At 43.8% G+C, this 25144-nt stretch overlaps 1 protein-coding gene across 3 annotated transcripts; it reads right to left on the bottom strand.

Annotated features, from left to right (window-relative positions):
• Positions 1–1059: 1059 nt before the first annotated feature.
• Positions 1060–24700, bottom strand: map3k7 (mitogen-activated protein kinase kinase kinase 7). Of its 3 annotated transcripts, XM_061241746.1 has the most exons (17): positions 23905–24700; positions 20458–20568; positions 19776–19841; positions 19472–19517; positions 19056–19194; positions 18334–18462; positions 16870–16994; positions 16130–16260; positions 15965–16046; positions 15382–15515; positions 14712–14856; positions 13176–13256; positions 9879–9946; positions 7928–8021; positions 6482–6543; positions 5889–6004; positions 1060–3439 (listed from the first exon to the last, which is right to left on the bottom strand). In XM_061241746.1, the coding sequence occupies exons 1-17, from the start codon at positions 23989–23991 to the stop codon at positions 3259–3261; spliced, it is 1797 nt and encodes a 598-aa protein (XP_061097730.1). In that variant the 5' UTR covers positions 23992–24700; the 3' UTR covers positions 1060–3258. The 3 variants fall into 3 exon arrangements, with proteins under 3 accessions (XP_061097730.1, XP_061097731.1, XP_061097732.1); XM_061241747.1 differs by lacking the exon at positions 13176–13256; XM_061241748.1 differs by lacking the exons at positions 13176–13256; positions 14712–14856; positions 15382–15515; ... (7 more) ...; positions 20458–20568; positions 23905–24700 and adding an exon at positions 11529–13103.
• Between the last annotated feature and the right edge of the window lie 444 nt (positions 24701–25144).

Here is a 25144-nt window from a genome sequence, read left to right as displayed (position 1 = left end):
CAGTTACTTTAGCATTTTAAGTCAATGGTTTAGTGGGACAAAGGCTTATGTTGAACCTTTTGCACTTCTGTCAAAAAATGAAACATGTCCTGGCCTATGCTTAATGATAAAGTAGAAATATTGGGAGACCTTCACACAGACCTGTCACAATAAATGGTGATAAAACCTACAATGTAAGAGAGGCTGTTTTTGGTTACCCGTGCATTAAAAGGGTGTTTTATTCGATGATAACCTCTTCAGCACTGCTGCTATGTAGCATACATAAAGAATTGCAGACGCTGCAGAGCTCAGTTTCTTTGTCTGTGAAAACCACTCTCACTGTCGCTTAGGGCTACTGGTGTATGGGAAATGGTCCTAGAGCACCACCTATTGGCTGGGCCCGGATTGTCTGATGCAAAGGCAAGGATTTCACTATTTTCACCCCACATCAATTATTTTTCTACAAACTAATTCTTTTGAGGTTGGATGCATTCATTTACGGATTCATCCAAATTATCATTGCTAAATTCCAAATAACACGATCATGGGTTGATCTGGGTTTTTTCCCCCATAATCCTGAAAATAAACAAAGTAAAGTTTTAGGATTTAGAAAAAATGCAAACAAACGAAAGTTATTTAAAAGCTTCGCAAGAATTACTCGAAGACCAAAAAAGAGCAAGGAGTGCTGGACAATCCACAATCACCTGACTTCAACCCCACTGAATATTTATGGGGGCACTTGAAGACTGACAAAAGCCATTCAGTAACATCACAAGATGCTCTTCGGAACACTGTCAAATAATGCTGGCATAACATGAATCATCAGGTTATGCACAAATTTGTGGAGTCCATGCCAGCTTGAGTGCATGTTGCCATTAAAGCAAAAGGTTGGCATCAAGTACTAAGAAATTCTGAAATTAATGTAATTTTTTCAAAGATTCAACGTTTAGTTCAAATTGTTATGCTGATAATATAATTAGTAATGAAAAAGTTTGTATTAAATTAGAAAATAATTAAACACACATATAAAAGCATTCACATAATTATGAAATGACTACATACATGACTGAGCAGACAAAACATTCTTCAATCCCTTTATTTCACCACAGTTCCTGTTTCCACTGATTTATTCCCATATCCATAGCTTAAGAAATCAGATATTTTATATACAGTACATAGTAAATAGTATAGCGTGAACTCAAAACCTTAAAAAAAAAAAATATGTGGGGAAAAAACCTCACTGCATATCATAACTGAATTGTTTAAATATGTATTCTATACATATCGATAAGTTACTATTTATTTGGCTTGTATAATAAAACAGCTGTTTTCACATACAAGACTTCAACTGTATAATTATTTGCTAACGGGTGTTCAGTAAAACCATCTGATTGTGCAAAACATTGAGGGGCCTAGAGTGCATGTAAAATTAAAACAGTATAAAGGTACACACTTAAATTAAAAGGTGCACTCCTCAGCGTTGCAGAAGCCAAGTAGATTCATTCATTCATTCATTGCATGAGCGACTCTCCAGGGTTTCGGAAATTCAAAAGCGAACGAGAATTCCTTTGCAGCATATCTTCGACAATCAATTACAGCGAACAATCAGGGGCATCGGCTTCCTGCTTCCTGGTTTGTTCATTTGCATATGCAATTCCCGGAGTAGTAGAAGTCACATTTTTCAGACGGCTAATTACGTTACACGAGGTTCAGTTTGACAAGCTTTCAGTACGGCGAAAACAAATGAAATACTTTAAACTGCAAGCGATACAATTCTAAGGCATCTCTGTGAACTAAAAATGTACTGTGTTGAGGCGGAGGAAGCCTTTCTGTTATGCGAAGTACCGGAGCAAAGCTACTGTCCACAAACCGGCCTACGCGTCATGCGAAACCTACTTCGTAGAAAAAAAACGGCGAAAAAAAAAACAAAAAACGGTGAACCCGTGATGCTTGTTTAAAATGTCGCCTCTCCTTTTGCACGTTCAGCAGATGACAGGCAGAGCGATTTCTTGTTTTTAGTGTGAAACACTGTTACTGCAAAGCCAAAATCTGCTTAAAGTTTAAAGTACCTGGTACAACTGCACGGAGCAAACGGTCAACAGAATTTCATTCAGCATTGTTAATTATTTGGTTGCTTTGCTTTAAAAAAAAAAAAAAAAAAAAAAACCTGGAGAAAATGGAAATAAAACAAGTCTTGCATCTTATTATGTGAAGATAAATTCAAGGATTGTATTGAAACTCGCCATACATTCCTTGTCTTTCTCTGGATATTTGACCCATGTACAGTTAAAGCTATACTTAAAATAGATCCACCATTTAAACAAACAAAAAAAACAAAAAAAAAACAAGAACATTTCATGTTAGTGAAGAAGTTGCGGTAGACGTCACTCACTCTGCTTACGTTCACATTAAATTCTTTACAGGGGTAGAAGAGCCACCAATGAGCATTCGCCCCCCAGACGAAACCCCGGTACCCTAGCAACGGCCACGTTCCAACGAAGGCGAAAAAGGTATACAATCAAATACGCGACGTCAAAACAATCGGTTTGGTGTGTGGCACGCACAGCCTGTTCAGTTAAAATGCACTGGTAATGTTTTGTTGGAAACGTGGCCATCCAAACCCACCCCGTTCCTCTTTGATTGGGGGGGGGGGGGTAATTTGCACCACGACTGACGTGCTGGTTGCTGTGCTCTCTTAAGAGAGGCTGAGATGTGTGGGTGGGGGGTGTCTCACCAGATCCGCTAAAAACATCTCAGCCTCTCCACCCGTGGTGCTCCTGGAAGTCCTGACTGGGGCGTTACACGCCTTCCTGGGATTCTCCTACGCTCTCATTGCAACGGGTATTGCTGGGACGACCCTCGCTCGGACCAAGCCACGCACGTTCGATCCGCGTCTACTGTGTCGGCGCTCACCAGACGGTTGAAAGAACGAAACGCGGACCGCATTGCCATTCCTTACGCCTTAACCGGGATGCGGCGGTAGCCTTGATTGTCAACGGGAATGGCGCCCCGGTCCCTCCCTTCCTCCGCATTCTCCCCATTCCCCCTCCCTGTTCTGAAGTCACATCGGGTGCGTGATGCAGCATGCTCGAACACAGTAGATTCTAGGTCTCTTACAGTGCAAGAAAGCCAGTAACCTATAGACCAGGGAAACCCATTACCCATGTCCCACATGATAAGGTGAAGGGGGGAGGGAGGGTGGATGGGTGGGGCGGGGGGGGCCGTGGTGGAGAGGCATTGGAGGGGAGGGGTGGGGGTGTAGGAGGGGGAAGATGGTGGTCACGAGGTGCCCTGTCTCTTTTGCTGCTGTGCGCGGATGAGCTCCAGCTGCTTCTTGCACTTGTGGAAGTACGTGGACAGGCTCTTGTTCTCCTCCATCAGCTTCTTGTGCTCCTGGACCAGGCGGGAGGCGTTCTGCTGGTCTTTCTCGTCCTGGTCCAGCTCGGCCGTCAGCTCTTTCCTGACGGGAGGGAGAGAGAGAGAGAATGAGAGAATGAGAGCAAGAGAGAGACAGAGACAGACAGAGAGAGAGAGAGAGAGAGACAGAGAGAGAGAGAGAAAGAGAGAAAGAGAGAGAGAGAGAGAGGATGGGACAGGGAGCAAGAGTGAGAGACAGAGACAGAGAGAGGGGGAGAGGCACAGACAGGGAGAGAATGGGAGAGAATGGGAGAGGGACAGACAGAAGGGGAAGAGAGGAAGTGAGAGGGATGGGAGGGGGAAAGGTGATAGAGCGGGAGAGTGATAGAAAGAGTGATAGAAACAGTAAAAGCAAGAGTGCAATAGACAGAAAGAGGGGGAGAGATAGAAAAAGAGACATGCAGGCGGGGGGGTAGGAAGTGAGAGAAAGAGCGGGATGGGAGGGAGAAAGTGAGAGATTGATAGAAAGAGAGCGAGAGTGAGACAGAGAGAGGGGAAGAGATGGGGGGGGGAGAGGTGTTGAGCTGTGGTTTAATTAAAGTGTTGACAGCTGTAGGGCATCAATATTGACAGGCCGTCGAGGGTCTTGTGGCACAGTGCAGGGCACGCTTCTGCCAGCCCGCACGAATAATGTATTTTTCGCCACTGCATACCTAAACTTTCCATCGCCCCCGCTCCATAATCAACTTGGGTAATTAAAATTGATAGCATTGAGCAACGTGGCATGTTGCACACATCGACAAGGTCTGTCAAGTCAGCGCAAAGCTGACGCGTTCTTGACCGACTCTGTGAAATGAGCGATTCACACATAAGCAACGGGGTCGTTCGCACTTAAACGCCTAAGAATTGGACCCTGTGCCGCATTTTGAAGAAAATAAATAAAATGGCCAAGATTGGCACGCTTTAAGAAGGGTAAATGCATCCTTCTCTGCGTAAGTGAAGATCACGTTCCACTGGAGTTTTTCAACAAATGTGAGCCGTTCTATCATAATCAGTCATAAGTCGCGCCAGCCAATTTCACATAAATCAATGCTTATGTCAAAATGTTCATCTTTGTTTTGTAGAACAGTATCTTGGCTTTCCGCATATAATCTGCTTGTCTTGATGCCAAATTCAGAGTAAATATAGTTTAAGCTTTGAAATGCAAAGTGAAAGTAACACCAGAATTGTGCATTGTTGAGGCCAGCCGGCTTGTCATGTTAATGTACTTGCTTTCATGGTCTGTATGTCTTAATGTCAAGAGTAAAGAGAGTAGATGGATAGTTTTAAAGGGTTTATACATAAGATGAGCTATAGCCCCAGAGTGTCAGTAGTCTCCCAGCCTCAGGTAACTTTCACATCAAAACTCTGAAGCAGTTTGTTTTCTCAAAAGCATGGTTTGGTGGCACTCGAAACGTAACGGGACACAACTCCCGTGATATCTGGAGTAGAGAGATAACTTTGGTATTGTTAGAATGTTTACATTCCATTTTCAAGCATTTCACAATAAATAAAATTGCATTCGGCAAAAGCTCGGACAAGATGCCGCAGTCACCTAAAAACCGAACGACGCGGGAGAAACGCAGACACCGCGCAAGATGTGCCCAACTTTCCGCTGGAGTCATGGTCTAAAAATACTGGATGAGTGCCTGGGCAGAGTGCAGGCGGCTGACCCCACACACTGGGCTGTCACTGGGAGATCTGTGTGACTTGTTTTCCTTGGACCCGTCTTTTAAACGTTCTCTTCTTCAGGACGGGTCGAGCCTGAGGCCCCCTTTTTAAATATAGAGCTTTTAATCTGGCTGTACTTTCTTTGGCGTGGTTCCCTTGGCGATAACTTACCATGCCCGTGGTAGACAATGCAAAACGTTCGGTCCCTACCATTGGACAGAAACGTGACATTGTGTGATTTCTGTGCTAGTGTGACGGCCCCAAATGCACCGGTGCGACGGCTCGAAGCTTAAAGGCACACACACATGTTCTATACTGATTCAAGTTTAGAAAATGGCGGGGCGAAGTATGCATATTTTACAGTCAAAGTGCAATTTCTCAGAGCTCTTCGTAAAACGACTTCCCACATGGCATGACGTACGTTTTTGCATAATTATCGGACGACGTAGCTAAATGTTAACACAGAGAGCTAACCATTGGGCTCTTGGGTGCTCGGGGAGCAGGGTTAGGGACTAACCACTAAAAACCTACTGCTCTTTGCAAACTTGTTGTGGGTGTTTTAAATACTAAACCCGCACAGAGAAAGCCGATGCATGCAGGCCTTTAAAACGCACTCATTTTCAGGCTGACGTAATTTCTGCACGGCCGACAATAAAATCATTTAATAAAAATCCAATGAAATATTAATGGAACCTAATATGGCGTAGAACATGACAGCAAAGCTAAACATTAATAAAGCTGTGATGATGCTCTCGCCATTCGAGCGGAAATGGACAGCAGAAAGCCACAGTTAATGACAACACTTGGACGGACGCGTCGGAAACGGGAGTTCTCCCACTTACTTCCTCTGTAGCAGCAGAGCGATTTCCGTCTGGACTTTCAAGTACTCCTGGGCCATTTTGCAGTGCTGCTCAAACACGGCCATGGACTCTTTGGAGTTAGGACAGGGTGCGAGGGGCTGGAAATAAACGGGCATTATGACCACGTTAATCGCTTCTGAAGATTACGGGCCATTAGGCGGCAACACAAACGTATTTATAACGGCAATCATCCCAGCTTTTAAAAATACCCCTCGAAATCGGTGTTGAAATGTGGCGCCCGCCCACCGCCTTTGCCAAAATGTATTTATATTGGCGTTCCGCCTATTACGCGCCATCATTTTCTCTATTTGCAACCAGAGGTAATCCCGGCTTAATTATCTAAATTGACAGTCTGCTTTCGGTGTCCTTTGAAACATCTTCGAGTTCAGCAGATACAGGTTGTAAACTGAATACAAATGTATCACCTCATACGTAGGAGTAGACAGATGCTTGTATATTTTTTATGAAGGTGATTAAAATTCAGATGGACCGACACACGCCTGGTGACTTTTTGTTTGGCGGAAGCTGTGGACTGGGGGCTGGGGGACTCAGGGAGAGATGGAGTTGCTCCCTACCTGAAGCTGGTGGTCCAGTGTCAGATAGGCCATGGGAATGGAGTTGTCCGATCCGTTTGTATCTGGTTGATGGCGGGAAAAAAAAAAAAAAAGCAAAAAAAAAAAAAGCCATTTTACACCTTTTGCACAATGCTAAACTGGAGTGTGCTAATCAACACCAGACCTGGGTCAAATGCCCTTTACTGAGCTTGTCTGGTGTATTGGAACCTATGAAATAGTCTCAAAAAGTGCTAACCCTGCCTTCTGGTCCTCTTGGTTGGCTCAATTGCACCAGGCAAGATCAATCAAGCACAGTATTTGAATCCAAAACAATTAGGTATTTGACCCAGGTCTGATCACCACACACAAGTCCTTAAAATATATTTTTCCCCAGGTTGTTGGGTGCAAAGAATTGAGATGTTTAGTTAATCTTTTATTCAATTCATTGATTCATTCAATACAGAGCAGGTACAGTGAGAAACCAACAGTGACTCAAAGACCATAAAGGGATGCCTTCGCCAAGTTTCTTACGGTCTGAGAGCAACATGATCCTACAGAACGATGTAGAAAAAACTATCCAACCTATCAAAGTAGTTCAGTGGAATCAGTTTGAGCCGAGTCATTCTCTCTTCAAAGAAAACGAATAGGAAATACCAGAGAAACATCCTGCAGTTTCTAACTCTGCTGGCCTCAGCATTCACAGTGCTGCTACAACCACTTCAAAGAAAGTGAGGAGGGCCCTCAGAAACAATCGCTAGCAAATGGCTTAATGAGGAGAGCCCTGCAAAACGGTACAGTGCTCCAGTCACTCGCCCTTTGAAATAATGAAAAGAAAATGCCAAAAAAAAAAACTCGCTGAATTACACCGCTAACCAATTTTGAGGGAATAAGAAAGTACCACAAAAACAAATCATCTTTAACATTTACCCCGGCTCTCTTGTTTAATCTTCCATTAATCCTCCAAGAAGCCTAGGAAATACATTTGACACGGTCTGTAACAGTTTAGATTTGCACTGTCAGTTCAGTTCAGCTGAAAATGCACTCATTTAGGATGGCTTTTTAGTTAGTATGTTGGTTTTATTACCGATTTTGTGTTTGTTTTTTGTTTTTGTTTATTGAAATTTGTATTCCTCTTGTATACATTTTATTGTTCTCCTGTTTTATGTACAATGTCTCGTATCCTTGTGTTATTCTTTTTATTATACTTATATTTTCCACATATTTGTTTATTTCCATTTTTAATGGCAAATGCTCTTCTGTGAAGCCCAATAGGCTACAAACCATTATACAAAAAGTGCCATATAAATATAGCGATGAGCTGTTTTTCGAAACTGTGTACGAACACACTACTCATACTAAATTTCAAGCTAATTTTCATTGAAATGTAGTACGAGTTGTATGCTAAATATGCGGTTTCGAACACAGCCAGTATTTAAACACAGTGAAGAAACTGACTCTCGGCCCTACCTGTGGGGTCGTCTGGGGAGAAGCTGTAGCCCCTCTTGTCCGACGTGACCATCCTCATGCTGGGGCTGGAAGACCGGCTGCTGTTCCTGCTCCCCTACAAGAGAGAGAGCACAGCCAATGAGTGGCCCCCTCGGCATGCCGTGGAGCCAATGGGGGACAAGCCCGGTCAGAGGCACGGCCAATTATCGCCACTGAAAGGGTTTGGTCAGTAAAGATTGTGCTTAGTCTGTATCATGCGACAGATCGGTCACTGCTGATGACTTAATCACTGCGTGCGCTAGGCCAGACTGGACTAAATCTGGACAAAGATTCAGACGGTATTATCTGTGCGTATCATCTCCATCACCAAGTCAGTGAGGTGATTATCAGAGGTATTTTTTAAGACCGAACAAACACACAAAAAAACCACAAAAAAACTCAAAATGCAATATGTAACAGCCTGTGCAATACAAATACAAAAAGGAAATCACAACAGCTCCCTGGTCTTTTTATAATATGATTCCAAGATATAATGGTTTTGCTCTTTGCTCCATTCAAGTTTAGCAGAAGACATTCCTAAGACGGCAGTACAGGGAAGACGAGAACTGTGTGTAGCATTTCAGTCGTAATTACTGGAGGCTTGTCATTTAAAAACGACATCTAATGTCTGCTAATGGTGATGTCATGTTTACTAAACTTGCAGAAAGAGCGTTGTTAGCAACTAACAGGGAACATATTGCTTGGTACACTGTAGCTGACTTTGATGAACAGTGACACGTACCACAGAGCTATGTATTTCTGAACAGGTAATACAGAATACTGATGGGCTTAGGTTTTGCCTGAACCTACTTGGAAACTCAAAAGGTGTTCCAAGTAGGTTCACTGTGTTCCAACAGTGAACAGTTACCGATTTTCACCCATTCTTTTCTCAAAAGACTATTCTGCAGAAATTCCATTAGCGGTTTCAGCACAGCCCAGTAGGCCAGAGGCTAGTGTTGTGACATCATGTTCAGAAGCACAAATTGATAATAATATTACACGTGGTTCTCCTGAATGCGGGCATTGCTCCTTTACTGGTGTACGCTCTTCCACAGGAACTCCTGCTGAGATGAAACAGGACGCAGAGGGAAAGCCAGCTTGAGAAAACATGTGGGTAACCTAGATAACACTGGAAGGAAATTCTGCCATCGATAAATCTTCCGTGGGCATCTCGAAGAATCACACAGGCATGGATTTAGCCTCAGGGAATTAAATTTAAATTAATCTCAAACAGATATCAAACAACCAGGACCCCCATCTTGCCTGCTTTCCCTTCCGAAAGATGGGACTTTCACCATTTTCAGACGATTCAGCAAACGTATAGAGCATAGAGTCATGTGCTCCTTGGAAAAAAACGTTAGGACAGCCCTGCCTTTCCAGTTTTCCCCTACTGTTTCTGCAAACACGGAAAGCCGTATTCTGGCTTGCGTGCCTCCGGCTCCAGAAACGGAGGAACAGCATTCCCTGAGACAGCAGGACTCTCTCAGGAAGCTGTTAGGAAAGACGCTCGGTTCGAGGCGGTCCTCGGGGGAGGGAGGATTTCCTAAGCCTGACATAAAGGCGGCTCCAACTGCCATTCTTCCCAGCCGCCACGACGCAAAGGCGTTCGTTCTTCAACAGAACGGCTCACAACACATCAGAGGAACGCTGCAAACGACGGCTTCCGAGTTATGTTTTCCGCTGTAAGCAGAAAACCCAATGGGGTAGACTGAAGCATTCCTTAAAAAAAAATACAAAAAACCAACAAAAGAGACAAAAATAAATAAAATAGGTAAGACCTAATAATAGCTTTCACCCTTTTCCAGGAACAGGTGGGAACAGGGACACATAAATCTCGGTCTGAAACGCGGCCCGAGTACGCAGCTGTGACTTTGTAAGCCCCAGAGACCCGGGGACGTGTGTGCAGTGAATTGTAACTCGGGTGTTTCCGTACCTGGCTGGACTCGCTGCTGATCCCGGGGAGGTCCTGCACGGATCTGCGTCTCTGGGCCTCGCAGCTGGCTGGAGGAGGGGGGGGGGGGGGGGGGGAGAAGAGGGGACAGGCTGACGCACCGCGAGCAGACACCACAGCGGGGGCCTCGTCCGCTACAAACGCACAGAGACAAAGGGACAGCCAGCCAGCCAGCCACACACACACACACACACACACACACACACACACACACACACACACACACACACACACACACACACACACACACACACACACACACACACACACACACACACACACACACCTACTCTGCCTCTTTCTTCTCCCAAGCTTTCCTGTCTCTCGTTTAGACAGACACCACCACTCGGCAGGCTGGAGGCCGCAGAGACGCTACATTTTGGGGACCTGACATTGCGGAGGGGACACCGTGCAACGCAAGCGGTTCCAGCCCTCATACCGTGCCAAAGTCAACTTGAGGGCAGTGTGGGGACTCGTCTGGCATCTTCAGAATAACAGCTCAATCTCCAGCGCTCTGCCAGGGAGTACGTGTTAACGGCTTCGTCACAGCCAGACTGCTCCCGACAGCGTCCTCGGTCACGACTTATGACGGAAATACTGAAATACTACTCTAAACTCTGCCACGTGCACCTGTTGTCAATTACCAGACAATGACAGCAATGTCAACTCCCCCCAGCCCACCCCACCCCCACCAAACACACTCACAGCTGTCCCAACAACAGACACGCTACAAACTGTACCAAAACACACACACACAGGAAAGGTTCAGAATGGTCTTAATCTTTGGAATATTTACACCAGAAAAGATAGCTGGCACTGCAGACCAATGACAGAGATCAAATAACACATCAAACAAAATGGAGGTTATCAGACTGGTAATTAAACGCATCACAGTGTGCGAAGAGACAGCAGATTCAAAGCCCAAATTGAGACACAGCTACTTGTAAATGAAAACCACAGAAGTTCTTAAAAGGTGTGAAGGAACTAGTCAAACCCACACTAGGGAGAATTAAAAGCCCTCAATCATGTACAGGTTGTGACTGGCAAATGTATAAAAGCATTACTGTGAATACTACTTGTACAGGTCTGTAAGTATTTTGACAGCGTTATAATTTCTGTTCTTTTGGCTCTGTACTCCAGCACAGTGGATTTCAAATGAAACAATGTCAAAATGCAGACCGTCGCCTTTCATTTGACGGTATTTACATCCATATTGACCCATGTAGGAATTACATCCCTTTTTATACAGTCCCCATTTTAGGGGACCAAAAGTAATCAGACAGTTGCCTTCTCAGTCGTCTGATTAGACAGGTGTAGTCAGTCACTTCTTGAGTGCAGATATATAAAAACGAAAAAGGCAAAAGGACAGAAATTGTACCACTGCCCAAAGTGTATCTCTCAGTGTATATCTAAATGCGTGTTGTACAGTTGGCAATGAGCTACAGGTAAAACAAAGACATCAAACACAGTAATAATGTGTGAAATAGTGCCATCTGCAGTATAAATCACCAAGCACAACCTGTACACTTAGAATGCTAAGGGTCTACACCGGACAACCACACAAAAGGACTAAGACCAGATAGGGGAAAGAGCGCGCTAGACCCACAACTAGTTTACGTGACAGGTACCTACTTTTTAGATGGGGTTTCAGCACTGCAAGCCTTAGCGAAGAGGGGGAAAAAGAAGATACCTCCATAGACTCCTAACTATCCCCCTCCCGCTTTAAAACAAGAGAAAAAAAAGATGCTCAATTAAGAGCACGTATACACCCCTCATTACATTAATTGTCGCCCCCCCACAAACAACCGCAGACAGCACCAGGAAAGACTGAATTTGTGCGTGAAATCGATACACCGGGTCTGATAAGCAGGAACCAGGACAAGTTGTAAGCACTCTGCAATATGAAGACAAAGGAATACTTGATTTGTTGCTTACTCAGTTTGATTTTCTGAACCCGTATCAATACTACAACGGGCTAATGTACAAGGCGCTCCAGATCCACGGTAGCTTCTACAATGGATAAGGGTACGTGCTTGAATTTTATCCAATTGAATACGACTACAGCAGCTCTGCAGTTCAGGTGTATTAAGACTGCGGGTTACTGTGAGCGGAACCAATCCAGTGACTATTTCAATGGTTAAAACGCACATGGAGTGGGCCCATCGGCAGGAGGACTGACCATCTCGATGAGTGGATTTACTTAATTGCACTTGAGCGCCGACGACAGTGGCTTACTATTAATTAACATCAACCCGACTCTGCAGAGCCACCGAGTCGCTACGTTTAATTAATTAGCGAGTAATTGAGTTGGATGTAACTTCCACTTCAGACGTGCTTTTCCTCTGGTCTCCCCAATTCCTCGCCCTCTAATCCCTGATAATGCCAGAAATGATCCTCGATGTGAGACAAATTGATTAATGTGACATTTGGAAAGTTAATGGGAGTGAGCGAAAAAAAACAATTAGTCGTGCTTTTTTTGAAAATGTCATCCTGGCGCGAACAAGGTGACGCCGGTCCGGGAGCCCGGGCGACCGCGCGCTCCTTTGGCGGATTCGGTCGCGGCGGGAGCAGACCCGGCGGTCTGGAACCAAACACCACAGAGCTGAAGGGCAGGGGGGCCCCTCGTGCATGTTACTCCAGGTCCTGTTCGCTCGAGTGCGCCTTTAATTGCGGTCCCCGACCTGTGCCCCGTATGAATATTTATCTCAGAAATCCCACCTTGGAATCTGCGGAGCAGAATACCGTGTACAGGCACCGGGGGAAAAGAATAAAAATCAATGCTGTGGGGGTGTTGCAGAGTCTATAGTCCCACCAGACTGCGTTCTTAACACTCAAGTTGTGTCTCCCTGAAGCCAAAACAATCAATTTCGGCATGTACATGAATATTAATCTTGGGGCGTAAACCAAGTTATTACTGTTACTATGGAAATGGATGTTTTGGATGTTTTAACATATGCAGTGGAAATTCTGGTTTCCAACTGAAACCTGCCGTCTGTAGAAAAGCAGAGTGAGCGGAATGTACGCAGTAGCTGAGCTTCTGGTTAGCCTATACAATCTGTGGTGGTATCAATGGTCGTGACCCATAAAGTTCAGACCACAGCAGGAAATCATAGGGCCTAAATCGTGAGAAGAGATCTCTAGAGCCTACGTCCTGGAGTAACAGACAGGAAGGGCCGCGCTACAGAGCAAGCCACGGATTAAGAGCAAGGGTTCAGATGGAGACTGGAGGCTGGAGGCGAGCAGGCGCAGACAGGTCCCCAGGCCCGCTACCACTGGTACCTGTGACGACGATCTTGGGAACGTCCAGAATGGTGCCGAACGAGGCGGTTTTACGGTGACCTCGCTTATACTGGGGGCGTGCTGCGAAAGACACACATACACACACAGCTGCGTACAAGCATGCACACCACACAGGAGGGCCGGAGCAGGCAAACGGTACGGTGTTCAGGGTCTCCTCTCTTCACGTCCCCCCTGCTCCCCCCACCTCCATTCCACAGGGGGGGAGAGAGACATGCAGGGTGTGGTGCGTGTGCGGATGGGGAGGGAGGGTTTCACTGAGGCAGGCATGCTTCCACAAGTCAGACCAGACATTACAGACATTTACCTCATGCAGCTGCCTCTGGCTTCCGCCAAATCGTAGCGATAAACGTTGAAGCAGTGGATATGTTGAAAAAGAATGAGGAATGCGAACGGTTCAAAGGAATTCGCAAGCCTCATTCATAATGGAGAACCTGAACTGCTAATGAACTCTACACACTATGGGAGACTACATGAAAGTTAAACATATTCCCTAAGCCCTTTCATGAAGTGAAAAATGATAATGGTAGTTATTTGTCATAAAATACATATGCAAGCAATAATGGTTATTTTGCACAGTAATTATCAATGTTGTAACCAGGGTTTTCTGACATAATAGAACAATGCATTACAGTACCACAACAAATGTTACGATTAGTCAATATGTGAACAAAGCAAAGTACAACATGGTTAATGGCCCCGAATCCCAATGTAATGAATATGTGAACTTTAACAGCCTCAATCTATCTGCCGTGTCAGTGTGGAACATGATGAAATGAGCGAAGCCTTGCAGTGAAGCCTTGCAAACGGTTACGTGAAACAGGAACTGCAAGCACACCGACGCAGCAGTTAATATTCCTGTCGGTTAGCATAAACACACACAGAAAGCACATGACAAAAACAGCCAGGTGAGATGGCGGTTATTAAGCGCTGTTTTTGCGCAGCGGCGACCGGACGGCGGGCTGGAATGCCGAAGCGCGCGTCTGCGGGAAGCGCGCGGTCCGAGGCGGCGTCTCGGAATGATGAAAGCGGATGAAACGTGGGTGACTTATAGCTGCTGTGGCGGCTTGCCGCGGGGACGTTCCTCCCCCCCCCTCCCTCCCGCTCGCTCGCTCGCTCGCCCTCCGAGCGCACAGCTTTCTCTCTCTCTGTGTTATTGACGAGATGAAACGTACTTTGTGTTTCCAACAGCTCTCAACCTGGATGCCTAACAGCGATAGAAACAGAGGCCGCTTTCTCAAGTTCACTCCTGCTTTTCCCCTAATAGATGTCTTGAGTGTATCTGGATCATTTCATGAAGTTATCCACATTTCCCTAACACCCTTATCCAGTTCCTCGCACTTACGCAATCCCTTGTGGATATCTGCACGTATGCATGTACATACACATAAAAGCTTCATGGATTTACCCGGTCCCTTACACACTTCCCGTTTCTAGAATAACCTTTGTCTCGTAGATGGCGGTAAATGGCCTTGGTCTCGTGCTTGGTTGCCGAGGTTACCCGTTCGCCGGCGTTACCTGCGGGTCCGAAGGGCATCCTGTGCTCCAGCTCTGATAGGTCGGTGCTCATTCGCTTGCTGTCGAGGGACGCCAGGCACTGCGGCCGCCCAGCCAGGCTCTCCACACTGCCCCCTCTGGACAGGGGGCTCCACATCGTGTCTCCCTGGGAAACGGATGCCACAATAACGCCACCCTGCAATACCATCTCACGCCTAATATCCTGTTGTCACTACATAACACTAGCCACTCGAAAGGGAACCAAAGTCCCGGCCTGTTAACAATAACAATGCAATGTTAGCCAGTCAAGGGAACATAATGGCCAATAGGATTCACATGCCCATGGGATTCAGTCATATCTAGGCTAGCCTTCTACAGACAAGCCAAACATCCACCTCACTGCGAAACAAGCGGCAAAATTGTAATTTATATTTGACACATTTTAGAAATAAAATATACACTTAGCATAATGCCATTACACTTAGCATAATTCTGATAGGGGAAGGCCATAGATTTTTATGGCAACTTTCAGAGTCTCTAAACAGACCATTGAGCAGATATTATTTGTTTTTCTCCCTTTTTCTCAGATTGATTCATTTCGATCTGATCTAAAAATAGACAATATCATCATCTTCCAATTCAGCTTGCACGATTCAACTCGTATAACTCACACGGGACTGAAGGAACGTACCTTTGGTTTGAATGGAGGTACAAACTTTGTCTCCATGATCTTGATGGTGTCGTTGCTCCCCTGAGAGTCTCCCTGTTCCATGTTAATGTCACTCTTGTTACTGGTGCTGGTGCAGGTGTATTCCACGTAGGACCCTGCAAAGAAGCAAGAGATGTTACCTGTAATGCAGTAGCTCAGATACAGGCAAAAAATAAATAAAAGGTGTATACATGCATGTGTACACATATGTGTGTGTATATATATGTGTGTGTGCGTGTATATATATATATATATATATATATATATATATATATATATATATATATATATATATATATATATATATATATATATATACACACACACACACACACATGCATACACACACATTTACATAGATATTAAAATTTGCAGTAGCTTTGCAGTCATATGCAAAAAAAATATGAAGAATACACGTATGCAAGATGTAAAGGTGAATAGATACTAGAAGCGCCCATGAAATGATAAAGTAACCTCAAAAACTACAGCACCCACTAGCTCCACTATCATCTTTTTGAATTCCTCGACCAGACTATGGGCTTGAATTGAGGTCTTCCAACTGTACCTGTGCTGGTGGCAGAGTTACTCTGACCTTCATCCGAATACTGGTAGGGATACTGCAGGGGTTCTTCGGATCCTGGAAAGTACTGGAAGGAGACGGAGAGTGTCACTGCACCTTCTGCAGAAGGCAAATGGTTTCCATAAGACTGCATGTTTCTGCCGGAGTTACCTTCATGAGGTGGGTCATGATCTTCACAATCTCCTCCATGGAGGGACGCTGTGAGGGGTCTTTGGACCAGCAGCGCGTCATCAAGCTCTCGATGGGCTTCGGAAGGTTCTTGATCAGGGGCGGCCGCGTACCTGGGAAAACACGACCAACGAGCGAGAACCCGTGCTTAATAACACGTTCCCATTCGCTCCCGGGAGTGCTGGCGTTCAATTGTCAACGCAACACACGGAATGGCACAGGAACAGTGCAAGGCAAGTTTATTTATATAGCACATTCCATATACAAAGATAATTCAAAGTCCTTTACCTAGGCATAAACGATTTTATGTAATTTAAAAATAGCTTTTTTAAGATTTAAAAAAAGAATATAGAGCAATAAAAGGTGTAAGTAATAGCAATATTGAAAAGCACACAATCATTGTAAACACGGTGTAAACAGCAAACATCTTCATTTAGCCTGGAGAAAATGAAGGGCACCAAATGAAGCGCTGCATTATCTGCTATAATGAGCAGCCGAAGACACGGCTAAAGCGCGGCGTAAGTTTAAAATTGCACGCGTTACCGCCAGGCCCCCGGGCGTATTCCCCGCGTCCCACCCGCGTTTTGCTCAATCATCACTCTGCCGAGGCATCAGCTGGAGCCGTTACGCAGGTGAAGCAGCTCTTTTAATGCCTCCCCCCGGCGCAGCCGCTAAGCTAATTAAACCTGGGACTCCGCGGATCTCCCGGGGCGGAACCTCACCGTTGTGCACGGCCCACATGATGCGGAAGGCGGGGCCTCCGATCTCGTCGAAGGGCTTCCTGCGCGTGATGACCTCCCAGAGAATGATGCCCCAGCTGAACACGTCGCACTTCTCGCTGTAGTTGCTGCCTGCGGGGGACAGAGGACATTTCCCATCGCTCAGAAGGCCGTTCGGTTTCGGCGGCGAGCCTGACGCTGCAGTGCAAGGCCGAAAAACGCACCTTTTCAGACCGGACCTTAGTCCTCCCTCCTGATTTACCACCCCCCTTTGCCCCAAAATCCCTCTTCTATACCTTATATACATTTTAAAATAAAGAAATTTCAAAACCGGCACTTATGAAAAATATTGTTCATGGTTTCAACTGTTCTACATGTGTGTTTGACGCCTTTCACTTGAGGAACTTATGCACTAGTAAGTAGCTTTGGATTAAAAGCGTCTGCTAAACGACTGAAATGTAAATGTTAATTTAAACGGAATTCTCAGTAGTGTGTTTTTAAGAAAGAGAAAAAAAAAAAACCTAACAATTTGCTCTGCGTAGCACGGGAGCACTTTACCATTCTCGCAACTTTTGAGCGTCCGCAGCGAAAACAAGGGAGGCAATTTACTCAAGGACAGCTCCTGAGATGGGCAATTACTGTGTTTATCATGGTGGAATTAAACCACTCATTGCTCGTACATTTTAAAGTTATTACATTGACGCCTTTTGATAATACAAACACTTTGCGGTGATGCCAATAAGCTTAATTGAGTTCATTGCGAGCGCAAATACGCTGGGTTTAATTGCATGAGCGGTGTTATTCCCAGCGCAAACACGACTAAATTAGAACTTGCGCAGCGCTCCAGCTCCCAAGACAAAAAGCTTCCATAGGTGATCAGTGAAATGAGGTACAGTCGAGACCGAAGGTAATTTAATATCCCGAAACACTTCAATTCCATTTCACAAACTTTCATTCGGGGCCTGTTCCTGGAGATGCACCATCCTGTAGGTATTCATTTCAACCCTAATTTGGCATACCTGATTCTACTAATTAGCAGCACAGCGATATCTAGCTGTTGAATGAGGCGCGCTTTGTTAGGGTCAGAGTGACAACCTAGAGGACAGTAGATCTCCAGGAACAGGATTGGGCAACCCTGCTTTAATTGCCATCAGAAGAATAGAGGTTACCTTTCATCGCTTAAATCTAGGATTTATATTTCCCAAATTATACAAACATATACACATGCAATCAACGAATGCTGAATAACATATAGAAGAAAGACATTGTCTCGAAAGCAGAGGGATCATCAAATCTGGACCAGAAATGGAACTGGAACTGGTTTTCTTTTCTCTCAGGTAATTAGCTGAACAAATGGTTCTACCAATTTGGTGGAAATGGTGGAAAGCCAGTAGTTCTCGGACCTCGACGACCGTGATTTGATGACCCCTGCTATAGCACATGATAGGTTCATCAAACATATTGTACTGGCCTTCAAACACTTCCGGGGCCATCCAGGCGGCGCTCCCTTTGTTGTTGGTCATGTGCGTCTGAATATCGCAGGCCGTTCCGAAGTCGCAGATCTTCAGCACGGTCCCTCCCGCCACAAGCAAAAGGCTTCAGAGAGGCAATCAAAGGAGGTGGCCATGTTTAATCGAAACAGGGAGCCATTTGCACGGCGACCAAACAAACAAGCAATTGCCCTCGAAGTGCAGACGTCTAAATGTAGGAGACTAAAACGTGTAAATGTGTGGCTACTTTACAAAGCTCTAAAGACGCAATTGATCGCGCTCGTGCAAGCAAAGAACTTAATGGTGTGGCGAGGCAGCACTAAGCAATTCAATCAAAACTACATTAAAATGCCCTCATCTCCCAAATCCTAATACCGCTGCAAAACAACACTTTAATGAACATACTTTAAAGATCTCACAGCGGGGAGCAAATGTATTACACAAATTAAAAGCACTACCAGCTCATACCAATATAACAGGCTGGCTAACACAATTCTGAATATGCAAGACATCAGGAGACCTGACCCTAGCAACCATCTGTGGACGACGATGGAAAGTTATCGGTGTGAGAGAGTGAGAGAGAGAGTTTACACCCTTATTGTAACACTACGACGAAACCGCACAAGACACAGAAAACCATCGACTCCTACAAATCGCAAAAAGAAAGAAAAAAAGGCGCGAGCGAGAGAGCTTTCATACTTCGGTGGTTTGAGGTCCCTGTGGATGAGGGCTTTGGGCTTCATGCCGTGGAGATAGTAGACCCCCTGGGAACACTGTAAGGACCAGCTCATGGCGTGGGACGCCGTGTAGTAGGGGAGGGGTTCGGCTCCATGCAGCACTGTGAACAAACCGCACCATTACATTACACAACGATATCCTGCTTTTTGGACTAGTCACAGTGATTAAGCATTATTGTGCAAAAACCACTAAAATGGCCAAACATGCCATTCGACATAAGAATACGTTTGGCTTGTCATTCTCCTGCACAGCAATGATTCCTGTAGGCTTCTGGACCCAGATGATTCAGTTTTATGTAAAATGGTTAAAAAAAAAATTTAAATTAATAAATAAATAGATCTACAACACAGCCAGGCCATTTTAAAACAATGACTCACCATTATATAAAGATCCTCCTTCAGCATATTCCATCACAAGGCAAACCTGCAGATGAGAATGAAGAGGTTTAACTGAGGCATACTGTAAAAGAGCAGGCAACAGACAATGCTGGGCAACCAAAGAAATATATTGGTTTATAGTCTTATCTGGAATATCCCCAAAGACTATGAAAAAGATAGCACACATACTGTTTCACTCTATAAAACTAAGCTCATATTTATTGTCAGAACAGCCCTATGCCAGACAACAGCCCAGTATATTCCTGACAATCCCATAAAGGTGCACTTTAAATAATGGACTTACTGGGTTATTACATGAACCATAAAGCTTCACGATGTTGGGGTGGTTCACCCGCGAAAGTTGTCGAAGCTGAACGGGACAAAAAAATGACACGTTAAAAGGAGGGTGATGGATTCGCTTCGCATCTCAACGCAAATAACGTGAACGACGGCATTCATACACATTCCGACGGCTTTCAAAAGGTTTTCCAAAGCAAGCACTTAACAGCACCTCACGCCCCCACCCCCTTCCCCCACCCCAAAGCGTGTGGCAGCCTTCTAATTTCCTGCTTTCCACTTGTGAAAATACGCTCGCAGGTCGTGATTAATAACGGTGCCGACAATGCCACCGAATAGCGCCGGTGTCTCGGTTTAATAAAATGCAGCTCTGCTCCGTGATTACCATACAGAGGAGAGAGATGCACTAATGAGAGGACACTGGGAGTAAATGTAAACACATTACTGTTATAACTAAACTGGGAGCTGCCGCCGCCGTTGCTACATTTTTAATCAATATTTTGGGGCACGGCGCAATAATGAAACTCTTTTGGCTCCTGTAGGATGCAGATCCGAGTAATGGCTGGCTGTTAACCGAATAATGTTGCGCCCATTTATTAAGAACGCGCGGCCCACTTTGGGGATAAGGAAGGCAAATACAAACAGAACAAAATTTAAACCAATTAAAAAAGAAAAACTGGCGAGAGTACCTCAACTATAAACGCTTTTCGCTCGGATTCGCTCTCTATTGTCTTGATGGCTACGTCCTTGCCTCTCCACTTAGCTTTGCAGACAACGCCGAAAGCTCCTCTTCCAACCACCTGAATAGGAAAAGAAACAAGACAAGTGAAATGTCTGGAAAGGTACTGCTTTTAAAAAAATTTTAAATACACTGAGTGTCACCAGGTGTCAAGCAACGCAAAGTTGCAAACAGCCTACAGGATTCAGCTTTGGTAGTGGGGAAGGTTGAAAGGAACAACCATGTGCTAAAACCACAATTATATTTCTAACCCTATAGTTGATTGTGATGTGTATATAATCTATAAATATACTGGTATCAAAATGCTGTACCATAAGAACTGGTAGTTTGGGTAAAGGTTTGGGTAAATCTGAAACCAAACAGAAAATTAAGCAAATAAGTGTACCTGTATATAAACTACCAACACAGAATACAAATCTCAGTTTGTGTATTGACAAAAACTGAGCAATTCTGATTACGGATATACAATATGATAATTCTGGGGACAATTTCAAAAACCAATATTTGACTGGCCATATTGCCTGATGCAGATACCAACAGGTTTTACATTAGAGCAAAAATGCAAACTGCAACACAATATCCACATTCAACACTGATATCAGCATAGCTGATAAAAATATAGGCCGATATACTGTTATATATATATATATATATATATATATATATATATATATATATATATATATATATTCAAACTTGCGTCTTTCATTATTTAGCAGACAGAATTAGTCGAGAGCTATGGAGTCTCCGTACAGCTTTTGCTAGGGTTTAGCCGGCAAACATTATTTACTTATGACACTTAAGATGACTATGATTAGGTTACTTTTTGAACATGACCTATTCATTTAATTTACAGCGTCTCCAGTCACATAAATGCATTGGCCTCTCTGATGCATGCATGCCTCATCACATTGGGTGTTGCAATACATTTACCAGCTGGTGCAATACATTTTCGGCTGATACAGACACAGCTCCAATATTATTGTGGAAATATTTGTTAAGTACAAATGTCGAGACAGAATTTTTAGACCATGAATTGCTGTGTGGCTGTGGCAACAAAATCTGATAGGCTAAACAGTCTGAAAACAAAACAAGCACAAGAACATTCACTAGTCCATCAACTCAAGCATTATTTTTTAATTGACCAGATTTTGGAATTAGTGAGACAGTGGTCAGTGATGACTGTACTACAGGAGCCCAAACAGTACTACAGGAGAGTGCCTTTTGGAGGATTTCCCCCTAATGAAGACCCATAGCTTTGGGACACTGGTGTGTTGTTGAAACCTAATGGAGCAGCCAGCAACCTGAAGAACCTGGTTGATTGAAAACCCCCCCTGGGTAATTCCATGTCAACTCAACACACTTTTGGACTGCACTGCCACAGATCTTAATGAGATTACAGTAGGTAGGAGAGAAATGGTTCTTATATCAGTTAGGTCTTCACCAGGTCTATCTTCCACAAATATATATGTATCGAAGTGGTTATAATCTTGAAATCTGATCTGGAAAAAACCTATACATTATAAAAATGGATGACATTTTGAATCATTGTTGCATTTTTGGGTTGAACATCACACATTTAAAAGATAGAGCTGGTGAAGACATACAAAGTGATTTCAGAACCATTTCTCTACGACCTACATTAATGACAAGTCAAAGTCGGGGAGTCACATGAATTTGTGCAAACTTTGTTAACGCATAGATTAATAATTTGTGGCAAGTGTAATTTAGGTTCTAGGGGTTTCTTATCAGGCCAAATCAGCATGCCAAATCTAATTAAAAGCTGTGATGATGCGGTCCTAAAGTGTGGGGAGTTGACATGGAATTACCCCCCTGCCAAATCAAGGCCAATATTTCATCTTGCCACAGTGGTCTGCCGGACCTGGGGAGGACACTGCTTTGGCCAAAACTCAAACAAGGCAAATATAGGGCACCTTTACTGGCTGGGTCACTTGGATTTAGCTGACAATTCCTGTGCAAGCCCAGCCAACCCCCCTACAGCTGACTCACCATTCCTCATTAACAGGAAGCAAGCCTTGTAGGGATAATCTGTAGACATGTCCATCAAAACACTTTTATTGACTGTTCAAGTAGATAGAGTGCTAGTCGTTGAGAATTTACTGGTTTAAGCAGCTTAAAAAAAAACTGGGTTACTTCCCCATCAGCAAAACAGCCTAACTGGCTAGCATTCATACTGAGTGGCTAAACAAAAATTGGAATGTAGGGGGAAAAAAACATGTAGCTTACAAGAGAAAGCAACACACAGCCATCACACAAAATTATAGGCCACTTGTTTACAATGGGTATGACTATATTGCCATTCAAAAAGAAAATTCAGTTTCAGTTGCATTGCGACTATACAGTGCCATCCATTCTGAAATCAGAAGTGTAAGCCAAAGTTACCACAATCCAACAGAAATAAGGCCAGAAAGCTTCCTATCAACAGGGTAGGTATTAGTCAAATCTAATAAACTCGTCAGAAGTCACAATCACAAATGACAGATTCAAGACAAAATTGATTCAACACCTGCATTTGTAAGAGTGAGACTTCAGAAAAACATATTTTGTCATACTGCTGCCATTTGCAGTAGCTACAACACATATTTCACAGCATTCTGCTAAGGTTTTTAGAAACACGAGAGGCTCGCATATTTTAGCTACAGAAAAACAACAAAGCAAGATGTTTATAAAAGGAGCAGTAGAGTTTCATTCAATAGGGAGGCTAGTAAAGGGAAACATTTTCCTGATTGCTCAATTTTGCTCAGCAAGACGAAAAGTATTGTCACACAGACTAGGGGAGTTAGAGTTATCTATCCAGATGATTTAGCTAGCTAGCTACCTAATTTGCTCATTATCCTGCATGATACTGTCATTGACAGGTAACTTGGTTAATCTACTCTACAACAGACAACCTCATACAAAAAGTCACGTTGACTGCCAACAACCAAGCCAATTAGATTAACTTTTAGCCTTAACGAATGTTAATTGTATGCATGTTTAACGTTAATGAATCAATCAAACACATAAGTAAAAATGCTGTACTAGCTTTTAGCCTACCTTAGCTAGCTGCATAACTTGTTAGCCACTTCATACTGTAAAGTTAGCTAAGTTTAAGGTTAGCCTTTTTCAAGGTGAGTCCCTTTAATGCAAGAAAAACTGAAGTTACACATTTAACGTCAATAGTGACAGACTAATTTATTTGGGTACTCCATTAGAACATGATGGTTTGCACGACAGATAGCAAGCAAGCGATTCAACCTCATTTGACACTGGCTGCATAACGTAGCTAGCGGCTAACTAGCTATATCGCTAGCTAGCTACTGCTAGTTATCAAACGCTAGCCAGCTAAACTAGTTGCGGTGGTTTTGACTGCAGGACCAGGCAGTTCATGACTTACCTCTTCAACTTCAATATCCCCATATTCTATCTCTTCAAAGGGATATCCAGGTGGGGTTTCAAGCATATCGGCGGAAGGTGTAGACATTGCAATATGACAAATTCCGAGTTATGGCTATCTAGCCTTGCTAAAATGAAACAAACATTCAGGAGGTAACGTTACGTCTTTCTACCTGAATTATAGGTTTTTAAAATGAAAAATAAAACGTATGCAATAAAAACAAACACCTCAAATAGAGAAATTATCACTTTGAAAAACTTAGCTAGCTTGCTAACTTAACGTTAGCTGTCCAGGTTGAAGATTAGCTAGCTAGCAACCTACAGCGCAACTACAGAACTAACTAGCTAGCTGGCAAGCCAGTTGTGTTATATTCAGTTAACGTTAGCCAACTAAGTGTCATAAACACACAACTAGCTACAGCATAATTAAAAGATACACGATATAAATAGCCATGTATTGGTCAAACTAACTAGCTAGCTAGCTGTCACTGATCTAGCTCTAAGTGACTGCGTTTAGGCCGCTTGGTGGCCTAAAGCCTACGGATGCAAGTAACAACACCGCACCGTGGAGCTCCCCACATCGGCGCAGTAATATTGAGACATGGAGCCTGGACGATACCCCGATTAAATGCGTCTAGAACTGATGCTATTCGACATATCTGTTGTACAAAATGGGTGCTTTAGACCCATCTGAATACGCTTTTCAACTTTACAGCGAAGCTTCCATTGACTGTTATTTTTCCGCAGTTAGCAAGCTTGCTCCTGCTGCAGCTCCAGGAAGTCGGTGTTCCTTTGAATTCAGCCCCTCCAGTATTTGTTGCTTTGATGGCTTGCAGTATTATGCCCACAGAGGCGCTGTAATGTGACAAGCAATAGACTACTCAATTGTTACTACCACTTAATGCAGGCCAACATCAAATCCACTTCATGTTTCTGCTTGTTTAGCAACAATACAAATATATCAACCGCTAGAAGGTGGGATGCTGTCTGCTTCAGACCAACAATGTAGACTTTACGTAGACAAAACACCAAGTTACAAGTCAAGCTACAAGAAGTAAAAAGAAAGGCAAATGTGACATTAAATTGCAGTAAATTAGTTATACATGGAGATAGTGTATCAGAAAGGATGACCACCCAATGCAAAGCATTATATATGCTTAAAAGGGGTATTTTAAAAATAGAAAGCTCTTGGACAAAGAAAATAAAACATTTCAATTCAATTCAGTTTTGTTTGTATAGAC

Source organism: Conger conger, chromosome 5, assembly GCF_963514075.1.
Source record: "Conger conger chromosome 5, fConCon1.1, whole genome shotgun sequence".
Classification (NCBI taxonomy): Eukaryota; Metazoa; Chordata; class Actinopteri; order Anguilliformes; family Congridae; genus Conger; species Conger conger.
The sequence above is the reverse complement of the archived record's forward strand: the minus strand, read 5'-3'. Positions and strand labels throughout refer to the sequence as shown.